The sequence below is a fragment of the Vulpes lagopus genome, chromosome 12 (genome assembly GCF_018345385.1).
Source record: "Vulpes lagopus strain Blue_001 chromosome 12, ASM1834538v1, whole genome shotgun sequence".
In the NCBI taxonomy this organism is placed as follows: Eukaryota; Metazoa; Chordata; class Mammalia; order Carnivora; family Canidae; genus Vulpes; species Vulpes lagopus.
The window spans coordinates 19717281-19745017 of NC_054835.1; the positions used below are offsets into that span (position 1 = coordinate 19717281).

At 39.8% G+C, this 27737-nt stretch overlaps 1 protein-coding gene across 5 annotated transcripts in view; it reads left to right on the forward strand.

The window, feature by feature from the left end:
* Positions 1–302: 302 nt before the first annotated feature.
* Positions 303–27737, forward strand: part of NF1 (neurofibromin 1) — a 265517-nt gene continuing 238082 nt past the window's right edge. For 3 of the 5 annotated variants that reach the window (XM_041726976.1, XM_041726979.1, XM_041726977.1), the window contains exon 1: positions 304–881. In XM_041726976.1, the coding sequence (XP_041582910.1) occupies positions 822–881 (60 nt within the window). In that variant the 5' untranslated portion in view covers positions 304–821. Of the gene's footprint in view, positions 882–5703; positions 5706–27737 lie in introns of all 5 variants that reach the window. The other 2 variants (XM_041726978.1, XM_041726981.1) reach the window with 2 other exon arrangements.

The window sequence follows — 27737 nt, forward strand, 5'->3', positions numbered from 1 at the left end:
GGACCAGGAAACCTGGGGCTGTGTGCTTTATTTTTTGTGAGAGCTTAAGGCAGAGAGGGACTCTGCCCAAGTTTCCCCAGACCAGCAGCACAGATTTGCGCGCTGGGAGAAAACGCTAGCCCTACGGCGCTCTAACTTCCCACCGGGGGAGCAATCCAAACCCCGAGGCCCGGCGGGGGAGGGGGAGCCTCCTGCGGCAGCCGGGATGCGAGCGGATGCTCCTGGGTCGGCTCGGACTCTCGCTGGGGGAACCCAGAGCCAGAGTGCAGGTGAGCCCCGCGGCGAAGAGGGACGCGCGCCTCCGGGCCCGGAGGAGTTAGGTGACGTCACCTCCAGGAGGACTCGCTTTTTCATTAATGAAACCGGCCGGCGCGGGCGCATGCGCGGCAGGCCCCCTTCCCTCTCGCTTCCCCCTCCCCTTTCCCAGCCGCGCTCTCAATCTCTAGCTCGCTCGCTCTCCCTCTCCCCGGGCCGTGGAAAGGATCCCACTTCCGGTGGGGTGTCATGGCGGCGTCTCGGACTGTGATGGCTGTGGGGAGACGGCGCTAGTGGGGAGAGCGACCAAGAGGCCCCCTCCCCTCCCCGGGTCCCCCTCCCCCGCCCCCCTTCCCCCTGCCTCCTCGCCAACGCCCCCCTCCCCAGTCCCCCTCCCGGCTGGGCGCAGGCCCCCCATCCCCACCCCCGTGGGAACGTCGGGAGCCCGCACTGCTCAGACCCTCTCCTCGCCTCTGCCCTCACCTCGGCCCCCGCTCCCCGCCCTCTTCCCGGCCCTGGGCGCCGGCCGGCCGGTCCCTCCGCCGCCCCCCGGCCGCGGAGAGGACATGGCCGCGCACAGGCCGGTGGAATGGGTCCAGGCCGTGGTCAGCCGCTTCGACGAGCAGGTAACGGGCCCGTGGCGGGCGGGAGGTGGGAGCGGGGTGGGGGTGGGGTGGGGGCGGGGTGGGTGAGGGGAGGAAGGAGCAGCCGCCTCCCCCGCGGCTGCCTGGGGCTCGGAGGAAGGGAAGGGAAGGGGGGAACCGGAGGGGGTGGCCTCGGGGGGAGGTGCGGGGAGGAGGGGACGGCTGGTAGCTCGGACTCCCCTTCCCTCCGAAGTCGGGGGTGGGGCCTTTTCCCTGACCACCCCTCCGACCCTCCGACCCTCCATCCCCTTTATCCCAGCCCTTCCGCTTGCTAATGAGGATGAGTGACCTGGGGGCGCTTTCAGGGGCTCTCCATCTGGATTTAATCATTCCTCCCCCTTACTTTTTTTTTTTTTTTTGAACGGAGATGGTAACGTTTAGGGGTTCTCCTTACCTCAGTGGACCTCCGAAGTGGGGGTGAGTAACGGAAGGAACCCCCAGGCTTGCCTTGTATACCCCCCGGAGGAGAACGATAACATCCCGCCCCTCCCCCAGTTCCTTCAGCTTCCTCTCTTGGACGGGGAAGAGTAGAGGAGAGCAGGGAAAGCACAGGTCTTCTTACTTTCTGCTCCAAGTGCATACCGCACATCTTTTTGGTACCCCGTATGGGCGTCCCCCCCCCCCCCCCATATCCTGATGAGACCAGACTGGCGTTTACTTTGCCGTTGTAGTAGAAACCGTGGTTCTCGTTTCCCTTTTGCTTCCGAGATATCTCCCCCCCCCCTTTTTTTTTCCTTCCTTGATAATTGCAGTCTTCCCCTTTATTTTGCCAGCGGTCTGAGAATGTAAATATGGCTCTCTTGAGTGAGAATCTTGGGGGGTGAAGGGAGAAGGGTGAAAGGAAAAGTGGGAAACTGCATTTGAGTCCCTGACAACAGAGAGCAAGGACAGCTGGGATGTGGTCCTGGAACCAATAATTCTCCTAGTATTTTGTTGTTGTTTTCAACTCTCACCTCTTGGTTGACAAGAGAACTTTCATTGAGAATATTTGGGGTGGGGAAAAAAAAAGTTTTCATAGCTTGGGGAGGTGCCTTTTTATTGCCTGAGCTTCACACACTGAATCCTGGGGCGGATCAGAATGAATGCACACGAAGCCTTTTGTCAGTGGGAATTAGTTTGTGTTGTTGTAGGTAGTTGGGGATGGCTTAAAGGGATGCTTTTTGCAGCTGCAGCTCTACCCTTGGGCTTCCTGTGATGAGGAACTGTTTAAGATTGAATCAATCTATTTTGTTTACTGGATACAATCGTGGGAGCTGAATGGAGCAGGGAGGAGGGCTCCACTTTTATCGGATCCACAAACATTTTCTTACAGGAGTCATAGTGTTTCTGACCTACCTGAAAGATATTTGGGAATAGAGAGCAGGATTAAAAAGAAATTGGAGAAGAAAAGACATAGATAAAATAGAATTACACAACTGTCAGGGGCGTGCAGGAGTTGTTGCGCCCATCCTTCTGTTTCCAGACCAAAAGGCATCTAAGCCAAGTGTACTACTATCTGAGGAAGTAAAATGTTACTGCATATATTGGCTTGTGTTATTGATAGGGCATTAGATTAAAAACTTGATAGAAAAGACTTTTTCTGTGTAATCTTGAAAAAGAATTTAAAAGGCACATGTAAGAACCCCAAAGCTGAAGCTTGTGGACAGCATAATCTGGATGCAGGAATTTGAAGGAGTCACACCATTGCTATTCTCTGATTTTTTTTATTGAATATTTTTTCCCCCCAGTTAATTTTGAACTTTATTTCTTCTAACCTGTTGATCTCTAGGCTTATTATCTGCCACGTACAAAAAAGATAGTCTTCTAAATTTTGAAAGAAGAATGATGTTGATTATATGCCCAGTAACACAAGTAAATATTTCCTTCTTTTTGTCTCAAGTGTTAAAAGACCTCAGGCCTTATTGTTTGCCTTGTTACGAATATTGTGGGATCAAACTTGCCACCATCTGTTAAAAATTAAGAACATTAGAGTTTTAAACGGAAGCATTTTTGAAAAAATATATTCCTTATGTTGTAATTAAGAGAAAGATAGATAGGGCAAATTATTCCTCACATATTTCTCTTACAAGGTTAGAGCCCCCTGACTTTGCAATACAAAAGTATAAGGGTTTTCACTGTTTAATATAAGGTACTTACCTATATACCTTAACTTACTATTGAAGTAATAAATGTTAGATTCAAATTAGAGTTTAGCTTGAGGTTGGAAAGTGAGAAAACTGAGGCACAGAAATATTAAATGACTTTCCAAGGTCATATGGCAGACCTAATAACAAGAGCCTCAGTATGAAACGTATCCTGCTGCACAATCAGGATATTTTTTTCTGGAAAGTATCTCATAGAATTTGTTTTAATAACCCATTAAGTATAGTTAAGAGGGAAGAGTTTACATTTATATTGAGGGGAAAAAAAGCTCTACGTGTAGTGAGGGGTATTTGTATAAGAGTCTTAAATGTTTTAGCTATTTTTAAAGTTTTAAATTTTGGATATATTTTCTGTACTTTGTTTCACTGGGTCTAGAGGGATTCAGGATGCTTTTTATTACAGCTAAGACACGTGTATGTTGAGCCAGAAAGCATGTGCAAGTCTAAAATAACAACTGTTTATGACTGAATTGATGTTTTGGTTGGCCTTCTAATATTTATGGTGATTAAAGCAGAAATGCATTGCAAGCTACTACTGATAATGTTTTGTACTCTGATGGGTATTGCTTGGCAACTTGATGCTGTAGACCCAGTTAAAAGAAGTGTAGACCCAGTTAAAAGAAGCGGTAATATTCCATCTTGATGTTTTGATTTTTAGTCCTTATTTCCAAGTGAGTAAAGTGAAATTGCTGTAACCTGCTAGTATTGCACCTAAATGTAGTATTTATGCCTAAGGTGAATAGTTCTTACCAATTTAAAAAATAATTATCTCCTGGATTAGGGAGATGGCAGTTGAAAAGGTGGAAGGCCAGAAAGCTGAATGAATGTATTAGTTAGATCTGCTTCTCCTTAACCTACCTTTATGATGCTGAATAGTAAGTTTCTAAATTGAAGTTGGCAAATTTAGGTGTGTAACTCTAAATTGTGGCCTATTAGGTTTCTTAATGAATTAGAGAAAACCTTTTTACATGCCCCACCTAGCTCTGTGTGCCCCACCAGTTCTGTGGGACTTTGTTTCTCTCACTTGCTCTCTTTTTAAGATTTACTTATTTATTTTTTGAGAGAGCAAATGAGAGCTGGGGAGAGGACAGAGGAGAGGAAGAGAATCTCAAGCAGACTGGCTGCTGAGTGTGGAGCCCGACTCGGGGCTTGTTCTTACCACCCTGAGATCATTTCCTGAGCTGAAATCAAGAGTCAGACACTCACCTGAATGAGCCACCCAGGCATCCCAGTAGAACTTTGTTTCTGAAAGGGCATACAAGAAAGCTGTGGTTATTTGAAGTTTTTTTTTTTTCCTTAGGAAATTGAAAAAGTATCTCCAAATGATTTATCATAAATACATTCATTTAAGCATTTTCCATGCCTTATCAAGTTAAGAGTATATAACACCTCCTCCCATTTTGAAGAACATATTAGAGAATAAAGTCTGACTTTTGATTTGAAATGATAGCATATTAGTTATTGTACACTGAATGCTAATTGGAATGTCCTTTGAATATGTGGTATAAAATGCACGCAGTAAGGGCGCCTGGGTGGCTTAGTGATTGAGTATCTGCTTCAGTTCAGGTTGTGATCCTGGGGTGTTGGGATTGAGTCTTGCATTGAGCCTGCTTCTCTCTCTGCCTATGTCTCTGCCTCTCTCTTTCTCTGTCTCTCATGAATAAATAAGTAAAATCTTAAAAAAAAAATGCATGCAGTATAAAATGATCAGCAAGGGATGCCTGGGTGGCCTAGTCAGTTAAGCTCTGACTCTTGAATTTGGCTCAGGTCATTATCTCAGGGTCCTGGGATTGAGCCCCATGTCTGGTTCCATATTCATTGGGAGTCTGCTTGAAGATTCTCTCTCTCCCTGTCCTGCCCCTCCTGCTACCCCTCTCATGTGCACATACACATGTGCTTTTTCTCTCATAAATAACTAAATCTTTAAAAAAAATGGCAAGTATCTTTGGGGTTATAAACCACATGTTAATGGCTAAATAGATTTATAAAACTTTGAAGCTGTTTTGGATTAAGAAAAAAATCTCCTAGCCTAGCCTTGTTCTGTCATTTTTATAGGGCCTTAAAAGTAGTTGAATATGAACACTCTTTTGGTGAGGAAAAAAAAGGCTTGTTCTTTATTCTGGAACTCATTTTTAGTTATTATTTTTTAAGATTTTATTTATTCGAGCTTGAGAAAGAGCACGAATGGTGGGGGAAGGGGCAGAGAGAGCAGGAGAAACAGGCTCTCTGCTGGGCAAGAAGCCCATGTGGAGTTCAATCCCAGGACCCCAGGATCATGACCAAAGGCAGATATTTAACTGACTGAGTCCCACCTAGGCACCCCTGGAACTTGTATTTTTTAAAAAAATTTCTTTCCACGGGTCCTCAGTTAGTTCTCTGTGCTCCCTCATTCCTCCTACCTTGTCTAGCATCTTACTTAATTTTTCTTTATGTGAGTGCCTTCCTTTTTGCTTTCAGACTTACTAAGATTTCTTTTCTCAAACATTTACTTGGTCCTGTAGCTTTCTCTCAGTGGATCATTCTTTTTTTCTTTTTGTTGCCAGATACCTGCTGCCTCTACTGTTTATCCACCCAGTTCCTTTATAGCTGAAAACTAGCTTCTGCCACTGCTTTCCTTTTGGATTGTTGCTTTCTTGAAAGTGATTCCTTCTGGCAAAACATAGTGGTTTTTCTCAGCGGTAGTATTCTATAGTACTCTATTACTTCTGGAATACCATACACAGTGTGTATGCTTGCAGATCCTTATATATTGATGTGCTCATTGATCCTTGAACAGATTTGCTTTCTCTGTCATACTATGTTGCCTATTACTGAACGGGGTTCCTGACTGGAGTCTGAGTTTTATTTTTCTATTTACTACTTCTATCTTTATGCTAGCCATTAGATCTCTCCGGATCCTAGATTTTCCTCATGTATCGGAAAAGAATCAACTAGAAAATCTCTAAGGTTCTCTATCTAGTTTAAATATTCAATGACTTTAATATTTTAACAGCCTCTCCCATGCCATAACAGTCCATTGGGAGCTGACTCCACTTAATTTACCAAACTATTTCTCATTATGCCTCAGCATGTACCTATGTCCCAGACAGGTTGGCTCACTCTTCTGTATACATCATGCTTATTCCTGCCTCTCAGCTTTTGTTGAAGGCAGCCCTTGCCTGCATGCTTTCGTTCCTCCTTTGTGCTTTTAAAATTCCTGTCTGTCCTTCAATGTGCAGCTCAAGCTTCATTTTCCCCATGAGGTCTTTTCCGGATTAAAATCATTGCTGTCTCACTTCTTGGTGCGCTTGTCACCTGGGGTTTCTCCCCTCAGGAGGGTTGGTTGAACACAGCTTAATATTTGCTCTTCTCTTTTTGTCAAATAGAGTGTAAACTTTCTAAAAAGCAAGAAGTCTCTTCTCATAAAGTGACTCCAGGGTCCAGCATAGTTAGGAGCATATAGTATGTCATTAATGGAATGTTTTGTATATGATTCCTGGTTGAAAGATTGATTGGCCCCCCCTCCAAAAAAAAAAAAAAGGTTGATTGGCTAAAGGGAGTGGTGATTTTGGCTTTTAAATGGAAATAAGTGAATTTTAATGTAGTGTTTATAATAACCTAGATCTTATAAGTTAAATGATATTTTAACGAAGTTTTTTTTTTTTTTTTTTTTAAAGAGAGATAGCTTTGAGGAACTTCTGCCTATTTATATTTCTTCCCACAGAGCTAACATATTTTTTGAATCAAGTTTCAGATCTGATTAAAACTACCTTTGTGGTCTTGGATTTGTCACTTACTTTTAGTGGTAAGTCTCTACATAAGGAAATGTTTTGCAGTAGTCTGCTAGGATAATGAATGCAAAGCACTTTGAAAAATCTGAAAGTATTTAAATGTAAGATTTACACATTGTCTTTACAGCTTATTGACTATTGTGTTTTCACTAAATAAGGGAGATTGGTCTCTGGATATCCCCCCCCCCCAAACGTACCTTGGCTGATGATATACATGCTGTATAGTGTAGCATTCATTGACACGTACTGAGTGCATCCTTATGTAGTATAACATGGATGTCTACAATTGATTTTTCTTGCTTTATCATTTAATTTGTAGCAAATATATGGCACCTCAAGTTTGGGACATTTAATATAAAAGCTGTCGTAAGATAGTGTGAATTTAGCCAGCAATATTGTTACATTTGATTTTAAATATTCCTACACTGTTTAAAAAAATATTTTATTTATTTATTTGAGAGAGAGACAGAGGCAGAAGGAGAAGCAGAAGCAGACTCCCCACTGAGCAGGGAGTCTGACACAGGGCTCCATCTCGGGACCCCGGGATTGCAACCTGAGCTGAAGGCAGATGCTCAACCACTGAGCCACCTAGGCGCCCCTATTCCTACACTTTTGACATTTTGAACAATAGGAAATTAGGTTCTTATATCCGCTTCCTCCTATTTTCATTCTTATTTTTTGATGTCTTTAGCATGGTCCTTACAGAAAAGGTTAGTGATCTATTGCAATATCATAGTGCCTTATTCTTACATCTTTTTTCTTTGGATTACTTAGACTGCAATGGGGCATTTTTGTTTTAGTCTTCAAATTTGGTGTTTTGGGGCTCTATATAGACTCTGTTTTGTTGCATTTTAACAAAATGCTTCTAAGGGTGAGCAGTGTATTAACTAAGAACATGTGTTTTGCAGATGTGTTCCTTCAGCTCCAGTATATTCTTCATATGGGGGTTATGTATGTATATCAGACAAGGGACAAGAGGTAGAAGAAGGCTTGTGTGTGTTTTTTTTTTTTTTTTTTTTAAAGAAAGTTTAAGGAGGAGAATATTCCATAGAAGAAATAGAAGGGGAGGTTTGTGGTCAGCTTAAACTGTTAAAAGGCTTAGAATCAATATTGAAGTAGAATATGGGCATCTTAAGCTCTTTTTTGCAGAGGATTGACTTGTATTTATAAAAGCATTGGCTTTTTTTAATCTGACTTCTCTTACAATACTCCATTTTCTGCAGGTGAAGAGGGAAAGATGAGAGTTTGTTTTGACCTTAAAGAATAGAAAAGTTAAGGTGTTTTATGTTGTAGTGACTGAATTTAAGGTTCCAGCAATCTGTAAAATTCTGTATTGTATTAGGTGCCAGAGCCTCAGTAAACAGAGCACTCTGAGAAGTAATGCTGAAGAAAATTTTAACAGTATAGAATATGAATAACTGGAATTGGTAGTGCCCTCATTAAAGTCTCTCTCAAGGTGCATGCAGTAGACTGCCTATCTGACCACTTCAAATGTCCTATGCCATTGATATATATATATATATATTTTTATTTATTTACATTCTTTAGTTCTCTGAGAGCGGCTTTTGAGCCATTGTCTTTATCATCAAAAGAACTTCTGTTGAGACAAAGCCCCAAGCTAATATGGAATCCCATCCTATTATTATGAGGAATTGGAATTTTTATTTTTTAAATTTTTTTTTTTTTTTTTTAATTTATGATAGTCACAGAGAGAGAGAGAGAGAGCCAGAGACACAGGCGGAGGGAGAAGCAGGCTCCATGCACCGGGAGCCTGATGTGGGATTCGATCCCGGGTCTCCAGGATCGCGCCCTGGGCCAAAGGCACGGGCTGAACCGCTGCGCCACCCAGGGATCCCCGAGGAATTGGAATTATTCTCTAAACCTTTACATATTTTTTTAAATTTTATTTGTTTATTCATGAGAGACCATGAGAGACACACACACACACACACACACACAGACAGAGAGAGAGAGAGAGAGGCACAGACACAGAGGGAGAAAGCAGGCTCCATGCAGGGAGCCCGACGTGGGACTCGATCCCAGGTCTCCACGATCACACCCTAGGCCAAAGGTGGCGCTAAACTGCTGAGCCACCCGGGATGCCCTACATATTTTTTACTATAAATGGCACTAATTACTTTGCAGTAGCAATACTTTGAGGTGCAAACTTCAGATTGCCTATTTTCTTTAAACCACAGGTTGGCTGTCTTTTAGTTTGGTTTATGGTTGCCACTTACAGTCTATAAGCTATAGCTTTTAAGTGTCTATCCTATTGAATTTCAGAGAACTTGTACTGCTGAAATCCTTTCCCTCTTCACTTCATGTCCCTGAAGCAGGGTAGTATATCTAGTGCAAGAGGAATGAAGTTAATTGAGTAAATAGCAGGACTTTTAGAAATATATTTTAAAGATTTTTTTACCTAACCTTTTTTTTTAAGATTTTATTTATTTATTTATTTATTTATTTATTTATTTATTTATTTATTTATTTATTTTAAAGATTTTATTTATTTACTCATAGAGACAGAGAGAGAGAGGCAGAGACACAGGCAGAGGGAGAAGCAGGCTCCATGCAGAGAGCCCGACGTGGGACTCGATCCAGGGTCTCCAGGATCATGCCCTGGGCTGCAGGCGGCGCTAAACCGCTGCGCCACCGGGGCTACCCCAGATTTTATTTATTTATTCATGAAAGATACAGAGAGAGGCAGAGACATAGGCAGAGGGAGAAGCAGGCTCCCCAGCAGGAGCCTGATGCTCAACTACATCCCAGGACTTGGGGATAATGCCCTGAGTCTAAGGCAGACACTCAACCACTGAGCCACCCAGGTGTCCCAGCCTAACTTATCTTTAATCATAGTTATATATCCAGGTAGTGACCTTGTAGGCTATTACCACTCATAATAATCTCAAGTGACCCTTTTCACTTTAATTGTTGACAGCTTTCCTTGGGTAGTCTTCATAATAATTTAGGCATGAAAAAACAACCACCTCAGATTTGTGATGGCAGTAAACTAGGTATTAAAAAAAAAAAAAAAAACTTTTTATGGTACAGCTTACAGGGTGGCCTTGGACCTGTCACTTCACTGAACTTCAGATTTTTATGTTTTTATGTTTCCATCTGTAAAATGGGTATAATACCTGCCTACTCATATCATGGGCTTGTTCAGTGTCTTAGGTGTGAATCTTTTACATGAAAGGAAGCTGTAAATAGTCATAAAAATGTATTACTGTGATCTTCATCCTGCGTAGTATTTTTTCTTTTCTTTTTTGCGCAGTATTTTTTCTATACCATCTTTATAGTTTGAGGATTATTATATAGTTTGGTATTATATTATTATTACTCTGCATGAGGAAAAATAAAACTAGAGATGCAGAGCAACTTGTTCACAATCCTATGACATGTAATTAATTGAGTTTAAACTAGAGTGTGGGTGTTAATCCTTAAAGCAGTAGCTTTTCAATAAATAGAGCTTTACAAAGGAGGTCTAAATTTTTTAACAGCACAAATATGTAAAGTGAGGAATGTATTATTGCTTCTTCACTCAAAGATGAGTTGTTAACATTTTACCTTTTACGTTCACATGAGCATATCTGGAAATCTTTTAACATATCTGGTCATGTGTTGGACATAACTAGATATACATTTTAAACATTGTATCTTTGATTTTATTATTTATCGTTTTTAAAAGATTTATTTTTATCATTTTAAAATATTTTATTCATGAGAGACACAGAGAGAGAGGCAGAGACATAGGCAGAGGGAGAAGCAGACTCCCTATGGGGAACCTGGTGTGGGACTCGATCCTAGGACCCCAGGATCACGACCTGAATCAAAGGCAAGAAGCTCAACCACTGAACCACCCAGGTGCCCATTATTTATCATTCTTCTTTTCACCATATCAAAGCTTCTTTTTTACTGTTAGAAGTTTTAAAATTGTCTCCTCTCCCATTTTTTAAAGATTTATTTATTTATTTGAGAGAGAGTGTGTGCATGCAAAAAAGCATGGGGGGTGGTGAGCAGAGGAAGAGGGACAAGCAGACTGACTCCATGCTGAATTCTGAGCCTGATGCTGGGCTCGATCTAACAACTCTAAGATCATGACCTGTGCCAAAAGTCAAGAGTTGAGGTGTCCCAAAATTGTTCCCCTTTTATTTAGTTTTATAATATTGCGTTATACTCACTGCAGATTCTTAGGTGAGGAGAGTTGAATTCTGAAGGAGAGAATAGAATTTGTTAGAATACGGACAATTATAAATTTGAGATTATTTATTTGATTTTTTTTATCTTGGCATTTTATTTTCCAGCTTTGTAAAATTGATTTTTTTTACTCTAAGAACATTCCATTAAGGATTTGATTAATTTTGAGGCAACTCTTTAAACTTTGGTAGTATTTGAGTACTTTATTCTATTGGATTCCTAGATATTTGTTTTTCTTTTCTTTTTTTACTTGCTATATCAATTTTTTTTTATCTCCCTCTCCCCCCACAACATCTCTCAAACCATCTAGATTTTTGGAGTATCTTTTTAACTTTGTTCTTAGCTCAGGGCTGGGAAAGTATTTTTCTTTTATAACTCCAGGCAGGTCTTCCTTTTGGGTAATGGACTGGAGGTCAGGGAGGTGGGAGAGCATTTGTATTTCCTTTTATGTTTCAGTTTTTGGCCTCTGATAACTGAACTTGCAAGTAGAGAATGGAAGAAGTAGGCGGTTTTGTTTTTTGGTCAAGTGTTGGCAACAAAGCACAATAAAGACCTGTGCTTTGGTTTCTGCCCTGACTCAACTGCCTTGTGATACGTAAATCTAAATTCTGAGTTGTTTCATTATTTGTAAGATGGGAGAAATAGGTTCTGACAGTCTGAAAGTCTTATAATTCTTAAAATGGATTTATTTTTATTTTTTAGAGCCAGTCTTCTGACTAAAGATATCATTTTTATTACTGATTGGTTAGTCAGAGATCCTTAGAATAACCTGAAATTATTTAAATCCACTTCTGCAATAGCCTTGGCAGATAATTGTCCAACTTCTATTTGGACATTTATTTAAAATAATACAGTAGTAATTCTTGTTCATTGTAGAAATACAGCAAATTACAGGCACACACAATGAATAAAAGTCATTTATAATACCACACCTCAGAGAGAACCACATTTAAAATTTGAGTATATAATGAAGTGTGACAATTCTGAAATCAGGCTGTCTGGGTTTGAATTCTTGGGCTCCACTTTTCCACTCTTCCCTAGCCCTTGGCCAACTTCTTTAAGCTTCAGTTTCTTCACTTGTAGAGTCAATAAAAGTACCTAATTCTCAGAGGTGGTTGTGAGATTTTAAAGTAGGAAGTACTTGTAAAGCATGTGGCACAGTTTCTTGCACATGGAAGGAGCTCAGTAAATGTTAGCGACTGTTATTGTTAGGTTATTGAAATTGAATGAGATACGCTGTTTTATTATCTGCTCTTTTAACATACCAACATAATGTGAATGTTTGCGCATTTGATTACATTTTCCTTAACAGTACTTAAAAATTTTGAGTAATTTTAATTTTTCTTAATACTTTAGAAATTTTTAAATTTTCTCTGTTGACCATGTTTGTAATCAGAAAAACCACCAGTAACAAAGTAAATATTACTTGATAAAATATGACTAGGATATATTAATATACAAAGTTACAATCTCAATTTCTAGCACTAAAAGGTAAATGTATAAGTAGGACCTGAATGAAATGAATGCTAAAGTATAAGGGCTTGTTACGGTGCCTTTAGCCACCTAGGTGAGAGTGGACCATGACTTGTATACAAGAGCAGTCTCCTTGTTGGGTGTATTGATTTTAGAGTTTTCAAGGGTGGTTATGTGGTTGTACCACACATAATTTAACCAGTCCAATTAAAGAGATTAGGATAAATCTTTTTTTTAAAAAATATTTTATTTATTCATGAGAGACACAGAGAGAGAGAGAGAGAGAGAGAGAGATTGAGAGAGGCAGAGACACAGGCAGAGGGAGAAGCAGGCTCCATGCAGGGAGCCTGATGTGAGACTTGATCACGGGTCTCTAGGATCAGGCTCTGGGCTGAAGGCGGTGCTAAACCACTGAGCCCCCCCCCCCCCCCCCCCGAGATTAGGTTAAATCTTTTATCTTTTCTTATCTGTTATACTATGATAGATATGCAAATTTTAAAACATGATATGCAATTTTATTTTGCCCTCTGGGTGACCCAGGGATACTAAATCTCAAGGTAACCCATTCCATTAGTAAAATTATAATAGTTAGAAACTCAAATGAACCTTATCTATCGTATTTGATCAATAAACATTTAAGCACCTACTATTTGTGATACATGCTGAGCATTGTGGTACATGCTAGGATAATAAAGACAAAATATGGCTCTTGGTCTCAAGATACCTGAAGTCTGGTAAGGGAGAAAGACAATAAGAAAATTAGGGTGAATATTATGATAGATGCCTAGAGAACAATGGGTGCATGTAAGAGGAGCATTTATTTTATTGTATTTTTCTATCAATCAATCAAGTAGGCTCCATACTCCAGTGTAGGGCCTAAACTCACAACTCTGAGATCACGAGTCAGATGCTCTGCCCACTGAGGGAGCCAGGTATGCCTGAGGAGCAAATTTAGACTGGGCAGTCATGGAGAGCTTGTCAGGGAAAGTGAAGCCTAAACTGGATTGTGACTCTTACAGGGTTTTGTATGCCATACAGAAATGTTTAAATTCCCTTTTGAAGGCTTTGGGCAAATAGACTTATCCTTATGTGAGAGAGGTTGGAGAATATAATAAAGGGAAATGATGGAATGAAGTACCATAGGATGTAGAAGAAAATAGGGATCTTAAATTCAGATAGTGGAATTAGAGACTGAGATGGTAGAGAAGGAATGAATGGGTTTAATTTATCATAGCTGTTGGAATAAATGAGAATGGGTGCAGTTTAAGGACACTTAGCAATACAGGACAATTATCAAGGACTCAGCTGAATTTGGAGACCATATCTTTATTTTGGTGGTGGTCACTAGAATTAAGATCAAGGAAGGTTAAAGATCAGATGTTGGATAGGTGGTCCACCTTAATATTGAAGTCACTTAGATTAACGTCAGATTTAGCAAACAGGATGTCCAGTTAAATATGAATTTCAGGGGCACTTGGGTGGCTCAGTCAGTTAAGTGTCCAACTCTTGGTTTTGGCTCAGATAATGATCTCAGGGTGGTGAGATTGAGCTCTGTATTGGGCTCCATGCTCAGCGTGGGCCTGCTTAAGATTCTCTGCCTTGTTCTCTCCCTCCACCCTCCCTCCTGCTTGTATGTGCTTGTATGCTCTCCCTCACTTTTCTTTTTTAGAAAGAGAGACACAGGGAGAGGGAGAGCGAGAATTCTTTTTTTTTTTTTTTTTAATTTTATTTCTTTATTCATGACACAGAGAGAGAGGCAGAGACATAGGCAGAAGGAGAAGCAGACTCCCTATGGGGAGCCTGATGTGGGACTTTTTTCTTTGTTTTCTTTTTTTTTTTTAATTTTTAAAATTTATTTATGATAGTCACAGAGAGAGAGAGAGAGGCAGAGACATAGGCAGAGGGAGAAGCAGGCTCCATGCACTGGGAGCCTGACGTGGGATTCGATCCTGGGTCTCCAGGATCGCGCCCTGGGCCAAAGGCAGGTGCCAAACCGCTGCGCCACCCAGGGATCCCTTTTTCTTTTTTCTTTTTAAAGATTTTATTTATTCATGAGAGACACAGAGAGAGGCACAGACACAGGCAGAGGGAGAAGCAGGGTCCATGCAGGGAGCCCGACGTGGGACTCAATCCCGGGTCTCCAGGATCATACCCTGGGTGGAAGGCAGGCACTAAACCTCTAAGCCACCTTAAAAAAAAAGAAATGTAAATTTCAAATAAATAACAGATAAATGTTTAAGTATTTCACAAGTATTTTTTTTTTTTTAAAGATTTTATTTATTCATGAGAGACACAGAGAGAGGCAGAGACACAGGCAGAGGGAGAAGCAGGCCCCATGCAGGGAGCCTTATGCGGGACTTGATCCCAGGATTCCAGGATCACGCCCTGGGCCAAAGGCAGGCGCCAACCCGCTGAGCTACTCAAGGATCCCGGTATTTCAGAAGTATTGATGGGATATATTTATACTAAAAAAAAGAATTACTCATGTTTATTTGAAATTCAGATTTAATTGCAAGTCCAGTATTATCAGGTAACACTAACCTGGATGATACCCGGATGGTGATGGATCTCAGGTAGAGGAGAAACTGAGCCAGGAGCCAAATTGTTTTGATGATTAGGGAAAATATGTAGAAAGTTGGTAGGTGACTATGACAAGGTTATGATTTTTTTTTATAAATTTATTTTTTATTGGTGTTCAATTTGCCAACATATAGAATAACACCCAGTGCTCATCCCGTCAAGTGCCCACCTCAGTGCCCGTCACCCAGTCACCCCCACCCCCTGCCCACCTCCCCTTCCACCACCCCTAGTTCGTTTCCCAGAGTTAGGAGTCTTTCATGTTCTGTCTCCCTTTCTGATATTTCCCACTCATTTTTCTCCTTTCCCCTTTATTCCCATTCACTATTTTTTATATTCCCCAAATGAATGAGACCATATGTTTGTCTTTCTCCGACTGACTTACTTCCCTCAGCATAATACCCTCCAGTTTCATCCACGTCGAAGCAAATGGTGGGTATTTGTCGTTTCTAATGGCTGAGTAATATTCCATTGTATACATAAACCACATCTTCTTTATCCATTCATCTTTCGATGGACACCGAGGCTCCTTCCACAGTTTGGCTATTGTGGACATTGCTGCTAGAAACATCGGGGTGCAGGTGTCCCGGTGTTTCGTTGCATCTGCATCTTTGGGGTAAATCCCCAGCAGTGCAATTTCTGGGTCATGGGGAAGGTCTATTTTTAACTCTTTGAGGAACCTCCACACAGTTTTCCAGAGTGGCTGTACCAATTCACATTCCCACCAAAAGTGCAGGAGGGTTCCCCTTTCCTCTACATCCTCTCCAACATTTGTGGTTTCCTGCCTTGTTAATTTTCCCCATTCTCACTGGTGTGAGGTGGTATCTCATTGTGGTTTTGATTTGTATTTCTCTGATGGCAAGTGATGCGGAGTATTTTCTCATGTGCTTGTTGGCCATGTCTATGTCTTCCTCTGTGAGATTTCTGTTCATGTCTTTTGCCCATTTCATGATTGGATTGTTTGTTTCTTTGCTGTTGAGTTTATTTATTTATTTATTTTAAAGATTTTATTTATTTACTCACGAGAGACATAGAGAGGCTGAGACACAGGCAGAGGGACAAGCAGGCTCCATGCAAGGAGCCCGATGTGGGACCCGATCCCGGGTCCCCAGGATCACACCCTGGGCTGCAGGCGTTGCTAAACCACTGCACCACCGGGGCTGCCCTGCTGTTGAGTTTAATAAGTTCTTTATAGATCTTGGAAACTAGCCCTTTATCTGATACGTCATTTGCAAATATCTTCTCCCATTCTGTAGGTTGTCTTTGAGTTTTGTTGAGGGTATCTTTTGCTGTGCAAAAGCTTCTTATCTTGATAAAGTCCCAATAGTTCATTTTTAAGGTTATGATTTTAATTGAAGTGTAGTTGACATACAATATTATGTTAGTTTCAGGTGTATAACATACTGATTTGACATTTACATACATTATGAAATGATCACTATAAGTCTAGTTACATAGTTATTACAATATTATTGACTATATTCCCTATGCTGTACTTTACATTCACAAGACTTATTATTTTTTTTTTTTTACAAGACTTATTTTGTAACTGAAAGTATGTACCTCAATTCCCTTCACCTGTTTTGCCCATCCCCCTACTCCACTCCCCTCTGGCAATCCCCAGTTTGTTCTGTTTCTGTTTTGTTTGTTCATTTGTTTTGTTTTTTAGATTCCTCATACAAGTGGGATTGTATGGTATTTGTCAGTCTGACTTCTTTCATGTAGCTTAATACCCTTTTAGGTCCATCTATGTTGTCATAAATGATACAATGATAGTACTCAGGTATATCATTTTTTATCCTTTTTCTCAGTATTCTTGTATATGAGGGTGCTATGTGAGATTAAAAAAAATAAATGGCTTAAAAAAGGCAGAACATCAAGTACACTATGTTTTTGGTATTCATGTGATTACCAGTGTAGTAAACCTGTAAAAGAACTTTATGTATGTATGTATGTATGTATGTATTTATTTATTTATTATTTTTAAAAGATTTTATTTCTTTATTCATGAGAGAGAGAGAGAGAGAGAGAGAGAGAGAGGCAGAGACACAGAGGAGACGTAGACTCCATGCAGGAAGCCTGATGTGGGACTCAATCCTGGGACTCCAGGATCATGCCCTGGGCCGAAGGCAGGCGCCAAACCATTGAGCCACCTAGGGATCCCCGACCCGTCAAAGAGTATTGATCGGAATGTGTGCGCATGTGTGTTTTTAAAAAAATTTTTTATGAAAAGTTTCGAACATACACAAAAGTAGAGAGATGATTGTAAATGAATCCCCATGTACCCATTACCCAGTTTCTACTCAGATTTTTCATCCATACTCCTATTCATTTTTTGCCCAGGACCTCTCCATTATGAAGCAATCCTGCTTACCATTTCAGGCTTACTTATTCCTTTTTTTTTTTTTTTTTTTAAGATTTATTTATTTATTTATTCATGATAGACACACACAGAGAGAGAGAGAGAGAGAGAGAGAGAGAGAGAGAGGCAGAAACATAGGCAGAGGGAGAAGCAGGCTCCATGCAGGGAGCCCGATGCGGGACTCCATCCCGGGACTCCAGGATTGTGCCCTGGGCCAAAGGCAGGCGCTAAACCGCTGAGCCACCCAGGGATCCCCGGCTTACTTATTCCTAACTTATGCTGATTTTAAGAGCTTGTGATATAAAAATAGTACTCAATTAGGAATTAGAAAACTTCAGTTTGAGTCCTTACTTTCTGAGTAGTGAGTTAAGCTGGATAAATCAAGCTGTCTTGAATTGTAGATTCTTAATATATTGAAAGGAGCATGGACTGTGGAGGGGAAATAAGGCTACTTCCCCTATTTCACAGGGCTCTGTGTGAATCAAAAATATGAGATAAGATGAGATAATATATGTGAAGGTACTTAGTAAACTCACTTTATTCATGTAACATTTCATTCTTGTTAGTAAATAAATGGTGCTTCCTTCTGTAAGGGCTTAAAAGTCATCTGCATAATAATCAGTCTTAGGATTATCTTGTGGTTGACATTAAAGTCATTCTATAGTCCTGAAATCACATTTTCACCTTGACCCACCTCTGTGTTTTGACAATTGAAGCAACATTTTCTCATTCCCAGTCTGGCACCTTTTTGTTTTTCCTGAGTTCTTAAAGTTCACTTTCACTGACAGTGTTTCCCTTATCATATTTGTAAATTTTTTAAAAAAGATTTTATTTATTTATTCATGGGAGACACAGAGAGAGAGGCAGAGACACAGGCAGAGGGAGAAGCAGGCTCCATGCAGGAAGCCTGATGTGGGACCGATATTGGTACTCCAGGATCATGGATCTGCCCTGGGCCAAAGGCAGACGCTCAACTGCTGAGCCTCCCAGGCATCCCTGTTTGTAAATTTTAATGAATTAATCCAATTTTTTAGATTAATTCAGATAGACTTAAATTCAGATACAACAGATGGATGGGGTCTTTATGCTCTAAGAGTTCTGATGGCTCTCAACAATGCTCTTTTTCAAATGTGAAGATCGTTTTATTTTCTGGTAGAACAATTAGAGTAAAATTGAATTGAATAGTTGTGTTTTTATCCCCTCTTACTATTATACTATATACTCTGATTGGTGGTTCTTGTCCTTCCTCCTTAAATTTTAATATATTTTCAAAAGCTGTTAAATGTTTTAACATTTTTTCTTTAAAATATTTACTCTGAACTTTCAAGTCTTTTATAGTCCTCTATCAATTTGTCTATTGGATATAGTGTATATTCTTTCTTAAATGTCCTTATCAATACTGAACTCTAAGAGAGGGGAGAAGAGGAATAACTGGTATAGGCACATTGATTTATGTAGAAATGCCAGCTTTATCAGATCACTTAAGACTCATGTTAAAAGTATAGATTTCCTCGTCCCACTGAACATCTGATTTGCTAGAGGTATGGACAGTGGGGTTGCATTTAAAAAATCTCTCCCAAGTCATTTTGATGTAAAGCTGGGTTTATGAATCCCTGCTGTATGATATGCGGGGAGACTTCAGCTTATGGGCAGTATTTAGGGGGTCATAGTATACTCCTCTATAACACCACAACAAGTAGAAAGAAACTGGATTGAACTTTGAAAGTCATACTATAAAAAATACTGGAGGGGTGTAGAAATAATGAGGACTAGGTGAATTAAAATTCCAGAGGTTGAAGAGCCCTTTGTAGGTAAGAAGAGAATTGATGACATTTGCTGATTCTGAACACAGGCTGGAGAAAAAGGATGAACCAAAGGTGAAATGAGTCTTACTAAAACTGCAGCATACACTGACAGTTCAATTCCTGAATGGATTAAAATGATCAGCCCCTTTTATCCCTTTTGACTAATGGAGTAAATGGCGAACTCTGAGGGGGAAGATATGTTGTAGAGTTTCTGAGATTCTTTCATTTATATTATCCAGGACACAATGAACTAAAAAATTCAAAGGTGGAAAACTGTGATTCCTAATCAAGAAGAAAAATAAAGTAATTCCAAATAGCAGACTGAGACTTTAAAGTAACTATAACATGCTAAAGAAAATGTAGGAAAAGGGATCCCTGGGTGGTGCAGCGGTTTGGTGCCTGCCTTTGGCCCAGGGCGCGATCCTGGAGACCCGGGATCGAATCCCATGTCGGGCTCCTGGTGCATGGAGCCTGCTTCTCCCTCTGCCTATGTCTCTGCCTCTCTCTCTCTCTCTGTGTGACTATCATAAAAAAAAAAAAAAATGTAGGAAAGGATAGACAAATGGATGAAAAGTTGAAGAATTTCTATAGAGAATTGGAATCTGGGACACCTGGGTGGCTCAGTGGTTGAACATCTGCCTTTGGCTCAGAGCGTGATCCTGGGATCCCGGTCGAGTCCCCCATTGGGATCCCTGTGGGGAGCCTGCTTATCCCTCTGCTTATGTCTCTGTCTCTCTGTCTCTCTCTCTCTGTCTCTCATGAATAAATAAATAAATCTTAAAAAAGAATTGGAATCCATGGAAAGGAATTAAATAGATATCCGAGGAATAAAAAACATAACATTGGTTGCTTAACATCTTTCATTTAAATGGTAATTAGAAAACTTTAGAGCAGGACTCTAGGACCTTGCTCTACCCCTTGCCCTACTCTTCCTTTTTCTTTAAAAAAAAAAAAAAAAAAGAAAGAAAATGGGAAAACAGGCCAATTGAATATGTATTACTAATGTACATGAATAGACTACATCTGTCTTGTTCACTGCTGTATTTCTAGGGATTAGTACAGTGTGTGATACATTAAAAACAAAAACCCCAGGAAAACAAAAAGCCCCATGTATCTAAACTTATTCATTGGATGAATTTAATAGACTAAATATAACCAAAGACAAGATTAAAGACCTCTTAGGCAAGTCAGTGGAAAATACCCAGTTTGAAGCCCAGGAAGGATAAAGAAGGGAAAAAGTGGAATAGAATTTGATAGGGCAGCCCCAGTGGCTCAGCGGTTTAGCGCCGCCTTCAGTCCAGGGCTTGATCCTGGAGACCTGGGATCAAGTCTCACATCAGGCTCCCTGCATGGAGCCTGCTTCTCCCTCTGCCTGTGTCTCTGCCTCTATCTCTCTCTGTGTCTCTCATGAATAAATAAATAAAATCTTAGAAAAAGAGCTTAAGAGATATGTGGAACACTAGTAAAAAGTTGAATAATGTATGACTGGAGACCCAGATGAGAGAAGAGAGATTAATGTGGGAGCAGATATTTGAAAAGATAGTGGTAAGACATTTTCCAAAATTGATGAAACACATCAACCTATAGATTCAAATAGTTTAGCTAACTCCAAGTGGGATAAATACAAAGAAGTACCCTTACGCACATCTTAATTGAACTATTGAATACTAGAGACAAGAGAAATTCTTAAAAGCAACCAGAAAGGGAAAAAAAGACACTACTTTCAAAGGAACAATAGTATAGCTGATAGCTGACTTTGAACACAATTGTAGAAACTGGAAAATAATGGAAAGACATTTTTCGTGTCAAAAGAAAAAACTTTCAAGTTAGAATTCTATTCCCAGCAGAGAAATCCTTCAGAAATGAAGGTGAAATAAAGATAAACAGATGTTGAGAGAATTAATCACCAGCGAATTACTCTGTAAGAACTCTAAAGAAAGTTCTTTAGGCAGAAGAGAGAAATGGCTCAAGTGAAGAGTAAAACTATAGGAAATTATGAAGAGCACCTAATTGGCTGTTAAAATGAGTAAAATATACAATATGAATCAATATCAAAAAGTCCTTTTTCCACACCCTTTAGAAACTTTATTGGAACTTTTTAGGAATTTATTATTCTAGAATAATAGTATTTCTATAGCTTTATTAAGGTAAACTTGCCACATACTAAATAAACTGCACATATTTAAAATGTACAATTTGATGAGTTTTGGTATACTTCTAAGTCAGTAACATCACCATAGTTAAGATAATGCACAGCTATATGGCCCACAAAGCTTTCTCCAGCCCCCCCTAGTCCATTTCTACATCTCATCCCTAGGCAACCATTGAGCTGTTTTGCCCAGTGGATATATCACAAATTGTTTTTTCATTCATCTCTTGATAGGTATTTGAGTTGCTCCAGTTTTTAGTAATTACAAATAGAGCTGTCTTGAAGGTTCATGTGCACAACTTTGTGTAGATATATTACTTTTATTTCTCTTAAGTAAATGTGAAGGAATAGAATGGTTGGGTCATATGGTAGGTGTGTGTTTAACTTTTTTAGAAGCTGCCAATCTTTGTTTTCCAAAGTGATTATACCGTTTTACAGCGGTATAAGAGAGTTCCATTTGCTTCATATCCTTGCAACACTTACTTTCCTTGAAAATTTTTTTATTTACAGCCAACCCAGGAGGTGTGAAGTGGCATATCATTATGGTTTTGATTTGCATTTCCCTAATGACTAATGATATTGAACATCTTTTCATGTGTTTATTTACTGTCTGAATATTTTCTTTGATGGAATGTATACTTAAACTTTTGCCCATTTTTTTAAAAAATTGAGGGTTTTTATTACTGAGTTTTGAGAGTTTATAGTATATGCTGAATACAAGTCTTTTATGAGCTATGTGATTTGCAAATATTTTCTCCTCGTTTCTGGCTTGTTTTTTTGTTTACTTTTCAGTGTTTTGAGAGCAGATGTTCTTTCTTTCGCTGAAGTCCAAATTGTCAATTTTTCTAAAGAGGAAAAGGATTGTGTTTCTGATGGTATATTGAAGAAACTTTTGTCTAGCTCAAGGTCACAAAGGTTTCTCCCCTATGTTTCCTTCTAGAAATTTTATTATTTTAGATTTTATCCTTAGATCTATGACTCACTTTTAGTTAATTTTTGTATTTGGTGTGATTCTTTTTTTTTTAATTTATTTTTAATTTTTTAATTTTTTAATTTTTTATTTGGTGTGATTCTATATGGCTATTGTTTTGTCAATCCACATGATGTTGAGTAATGAATCCTTATAGTAAAATTTGAAATCAGGCATTGTAAATTCTTTAACTTTGTTCTGCTTTCTCAAGAATGTTTCAGCTAGCGTAGATCTATGTACAATTTGGGATGAGTTTGTCAATTTCTATTTAAAAAAACTTATTTTGATATGGATTGTGAATCTGTATATCTGTTTTGGGAGGATTGTGATTTTAACAGGTATTAGTTTTGATTTCAATTTTTGATTATTGCTAATATATCGAAATATATTGATTTTTTTTAAAAAAAGATTTATTTGTTTATTTATTTATGATAGAGAGAGAGAGAGGCAGAGACACAGACAGAGGGAGAAGCAGGCTCCATGCCAGGAGCCCGATGCGGCGCTCAATCCTGGGACTCCAGGATCGCGCCCTGGGCCAAAGGCAGGCGCTAAACCGCTGAGCCACCCAGGGATCCCCTGTTCTTTGTTTTTAGTGAGGCTATAGCTTTTTCGTTTTTATAAGGACAGTTTTTTACTTAAGATTTTATTTATTCATGAGAGCCACAGAGCGAGAGAGAGGGGCAGAGACACAGGCAGAGGGAGAAGCAGGCTCCATGCAGGGAGCCTGATGCGGGACTCGATCCTGGGTCTCCAAGATCATGCCGTGGACTGAAGGCGGTGCTAAACCGCTGAGCCACCTGGGCTGCCCTATGAGGACAATTTTGATTGTACCTCACAAAAGTCAACATATTTGATAGTCTAGTTCTCTGTTTGACCTATAGAAACTGCGATAGACATAAGGTTTTTCTGTTGTTAGATTGTAAAGAAGAATGCAGATGGGTTGATGCTGACAGGAACAAGAAATAAACAGGAGGAATAAAGTCCTTGTCTTCCTGCAGTCATACAGTATCTATTAGTGTCCCCTTGGCAGGGCCTTAATGAGGAGCCAGCTGGCAAAGGAGAAATCTAGTTTGCATAGGAACCCCACCATCAGAAAACAAACTACAGAAGGGTAGATGTGAAGATAGGAGACAGCAGCTTAGCAATCGGCACAGTCCACCCCTTTGGCTATATGATCTTGTGTACAGAAGACACTCTGGGGGATTCTTGGGAGGCTCAGCAGTTCAGCGCCTGCCTTCGGCCTGGGGCGTGATCCTGGAGTCCTGGGATCGGGTCCCACATTGGGTTCCCTGCATGGAGCCTGCTTCTCCCTCTGCCTGTGTCTCTGCTTTCCTCTCTCTCTCTCTCTTGTGAATAAATACATAAAATCTTTTTTTTTTTTTTTAAAGAAGATACTATGGTTTTGACTAAGAAGATGGAAAGCTTCTTTGTAAAAAATGCATCCTTACCTTGTTTCCAAAATAAGGAACAAAGGCCCAGTATTTACTGCATACATTTGTGGGTGACATTCACACTATCCAATTTTAGGCTATTTTTGTTATTTCGTAGTTCCATCTGCATATCCTGCTACCTAAAGAGTAAATTGTAAAGTTAACCTTCGCTAATAAAATTTGTGTGACATTGGGAAGAGAGAAGAAACTCGTTTATAAGTTCTTGCAAAATCCTATATAGTAAGCAAAGAAGAACATATGTTTAAATACTGTAGACCTTGCATTTGTTAACTAGTTTCAGAGATTGTAGTTCATCTTTGTAATTACTTTGTTCTCCTGTATGTTCCATGTTTCCTTTGCCCTCATTTAGAACCTCATCTGGTGGGATAACCCAAAACCTTCATTAAGAAAAAATATAAGCCCTCACGGTTCTGTTTTGTGTATGTTTCCATTAACTTTTACAAGTTGTATGATATTTATTTCAGAGAATTTTCAGAGTTCTTTCTAGACAGTCCTCCCTATCCTCATTATGTAGAAATAATCTAGGATCTCTTAAGTAATTCAGATGAGTTATAGTACCTAGTAGAATGACCCCTTCTTTGTTGATTTAGTGCAGTGATTCTCAGCTGAGGGCAGTTTTCCTCTGAGGGAACATTTGGGAATGTCTAGAGGTATTTTCAGTTCATGTGACTTTGGAGAGTGATGTTACTGGCATCTAGTTAGTAGAGGTCAAGGGTGCTGCCAAGCATCCTACAGTGTATAGGATAGCCCCTAACAGCAAAGAATTATGCAGTCTAAAATGTCAATAGTGCTGAAATTGAGAAATCTTGATTTAATGGCCCAGAGTCATTAAATGGGCTTCAGTATGATCATGAAGCAGTTTCAACTTCCAACCTAATGGGATCGTTCTTTTCTTGGGATCCCAGGCCTTGAAGCCAAGACATCAAACTTGTAGGCCCTGGGAGCAAAAATTCTGTTAATGGAGTTAGGGAAATTAGTGACAGAAACCACTTTTTTTTTTTTTTTTTAAGATTTTATTTATTCATAGAGACAGAGAGAGAGAGAGAGGCAGAGAGAGAAGCAGGCTCCATGCAGAGAGCCTGATGTGGAACTCGATCCCGGGTCCCCAGGATCACGCCCTGGACTGCAGGCAGCGCTTAACTGCTACACCACCGGGGCTGCCCAGAAATCACTTCTTCTTAGACCTCTTCACACCTCTTGACTGTCAGACACATGTATTCTGACCATGGGAAAACAACACTGTATATTGGTCATTGATTCAAAGCATATACTTAAGGATTAAAAAAATTTTGTTTATCCATTTGAGAGAGAGAGAGCATGTGCACAAGCAGGGGGAGGGCAAGCAGACACCCTGCTGAGCATGGAGCCTGCAGTGGGGTTCAATCCCAGGATCCTGAGATCAGGGCCTGAATCAAAGTCAGACACAACCGACTGAGCCACCCAGGTGCCCTGGGGATTTGGTGTTAAACCAGCACTGTAACTGAGTCTTCAGCAGGCCATTCTATTAGTCTGTTAGACCAGCTGTGTCCGAATGATAGGGTTTCCAAAGTCCACAAGTCCATTCCTGTATTATTTTTGCTTGAAATGAGTTCCTAGTTTTATTTTGCTTGAAGAGGAACTATTGGCTAACATACCTACTTTCAGTTGTCTTGTGCTCCTAAATTGTTGTCTGTTTATGGACCAAAAGAGCATTTCCACCTGTAAAATTTCATTTTGCCCATTAGTTTTCAGTTAAATTGAAGATCAGTATATTTTGTAAAGTGTATATTATATATCAACAGTTTTTTTTCCCCCTCTGACTATAATGAAATCATTTTGGTATGGGAGGATATGGTTAAAAGTAGACTAATGGGTTATTTCCATGTGAAGTCAATAGGACTTAAGCCTGGAAGGTAAATTTCTCTTGGCTTTTTCCTCTTCATGATGATTCCAAATTTATTTTGATCTGTATCTTTTTTTTTTTTTTAGATTTTATTTATTTATTTATATGAGAGACACAGGGAGGGAGAGAGAGAGAGAGGCAGAGACACGGGTAGAAGGAGAAGCAGGCTCCATGCAGGGAGCCCGATGTGGGACTCTATCCCAGGTCTCCAGGATCAGGCCCTGGGTTGAAGGCGGTGCTAAACTGCCTAGCCACCCGGGCTGCCCCTGATCTGTATCTTTTTTATGAATGAAATACTCTCATTCAGCCTGATAGTAAATGGACGTTGGTACATGACTAAATAGCTTAGGCTTCTGTCTTGAGCTAAGTTGTAAACTAAGCACAGTGGCAGGTGTTTGAACTTTGTTATTTGAAAAGCTTCTTCCTTCCCTAGATGAGTTTAGAATTGTTTTAAATGTCATGTTATAACTAGCACATAGAATCTTTGCCATTCAGAAATTGTTTTCTCAGCTTCAGGAAAGAGATGAAGCCTGGATTGAAATTTTCACTGACTGCTGACTTTTCTGCAATTTTTAATTTATTAAAATTTACAGTTTGTGCATTGTGTTAGATTATTTTGTTAATATGTTTTTTAAAAGTTGGATCCCAGAGGTAAACATTATAAACATTTGGCTGTCCTTCTTTGTATTGTATTATTTGGATGTTCATTTTCATTTTTAACATCAACTGCCTTATGTCTTCACATAATTATAAAAAGGGATGATTCAGAAATTTGGTTGATGATTTTTTAAAGAATTGTATTGGAAAGTCATTTTTATAATTGAATATAATTTAGATGTTAGCTAAAATGATGACCTGGAGGCAGACTATTTTGGTAGGTCAACACCAAAACATGTTTTATTATTCCTTTTTCTCTTTTTGTGTCTGTGTGTGGCACATGTGTGTGTAAAGGCATTTAACAATAAGTTGTTGGCATTATGTTCCTTTATTCTTAAATACTTTAGTTTGCTACAAGAACGAGGAAGGGCGCTCTCTTAACTACAGTACAATTATAGAAGTCAGGAAATTTAACATTGATAATAATACTATTCTCTTTAATACATGGTCCATATTCAAGTTTGTCAGTAACAATTTCCCAAATAATTTACATGCTTTGAAAATCTGTCTCTAGCAGCTTCCTGTGTTTTGTTTTAGGAGCGAGGTTTGAAGGGGTACCTTTTTTCTTCTTTTTTCCTTTGGGTTTCAGATGGGGGAATTAATCAGCATTCAGTACTATAAACTCTACATAAGCTGTGTTTCTCACGCTCAGGCCTATGTAACTTGAGTCTGACTTGGTATGCTAGGCTCCAACACTTTTTTTTTTCATTTTTTAAAAAAATTATTTATTTATTTATTCATGAGAAACACACAGAGAGACAGAGAGAGGCAGAGACACAGGCAGAGGGAGAAGCAGGCTCCATGCAAGGAGCCTGATGTGGGACTCGATCCCGGGTCTCCAGGATCACACCCTGGGCTGCAGGTGGCTCTAAACCACTGCACCACTGGGGCTGCCCTAGGCTCCAGCACTTAAGCATACTTTGGGCAGTCTTTTTTTTTTTTTTTTTAATTTTTATTTATTTATTTATTTATTTATTTATTTATTTATTTATTTATTTATTTATGATAGTCACACACACACACACAGAGAGAGGCAGAGACACAGGAAGAGGGAGAAGTGGGCTCCATGCACCGGGAGCCCGACGTGGGATTCGATCCCGGGTCTCCAGGATCACGCCCTGGGCCAAAGGCAGGCGCCAAACTGCTGCGCCACCCAGGGATCCCCTGGGCAGTCTTTTTGGAACATGATTTTACTTCAGTTGTTTTTGGGAAAGGATTTTATTTTAAGATCATTTATTTATTTGAGAGAGAGGGATAGAGAGCCTGAAGGGAGGTGGGGGGGGTGGGTAGAGGGAGAAGCAGATGAGTCCTGTCATGGGGCTCAGTTCCAGGGCCTGAGCCGAAGGCAGATACTTCACTGACTGAGCCACCCAAGTGTCCCAGAAAAGGATTTAAAAATTTATT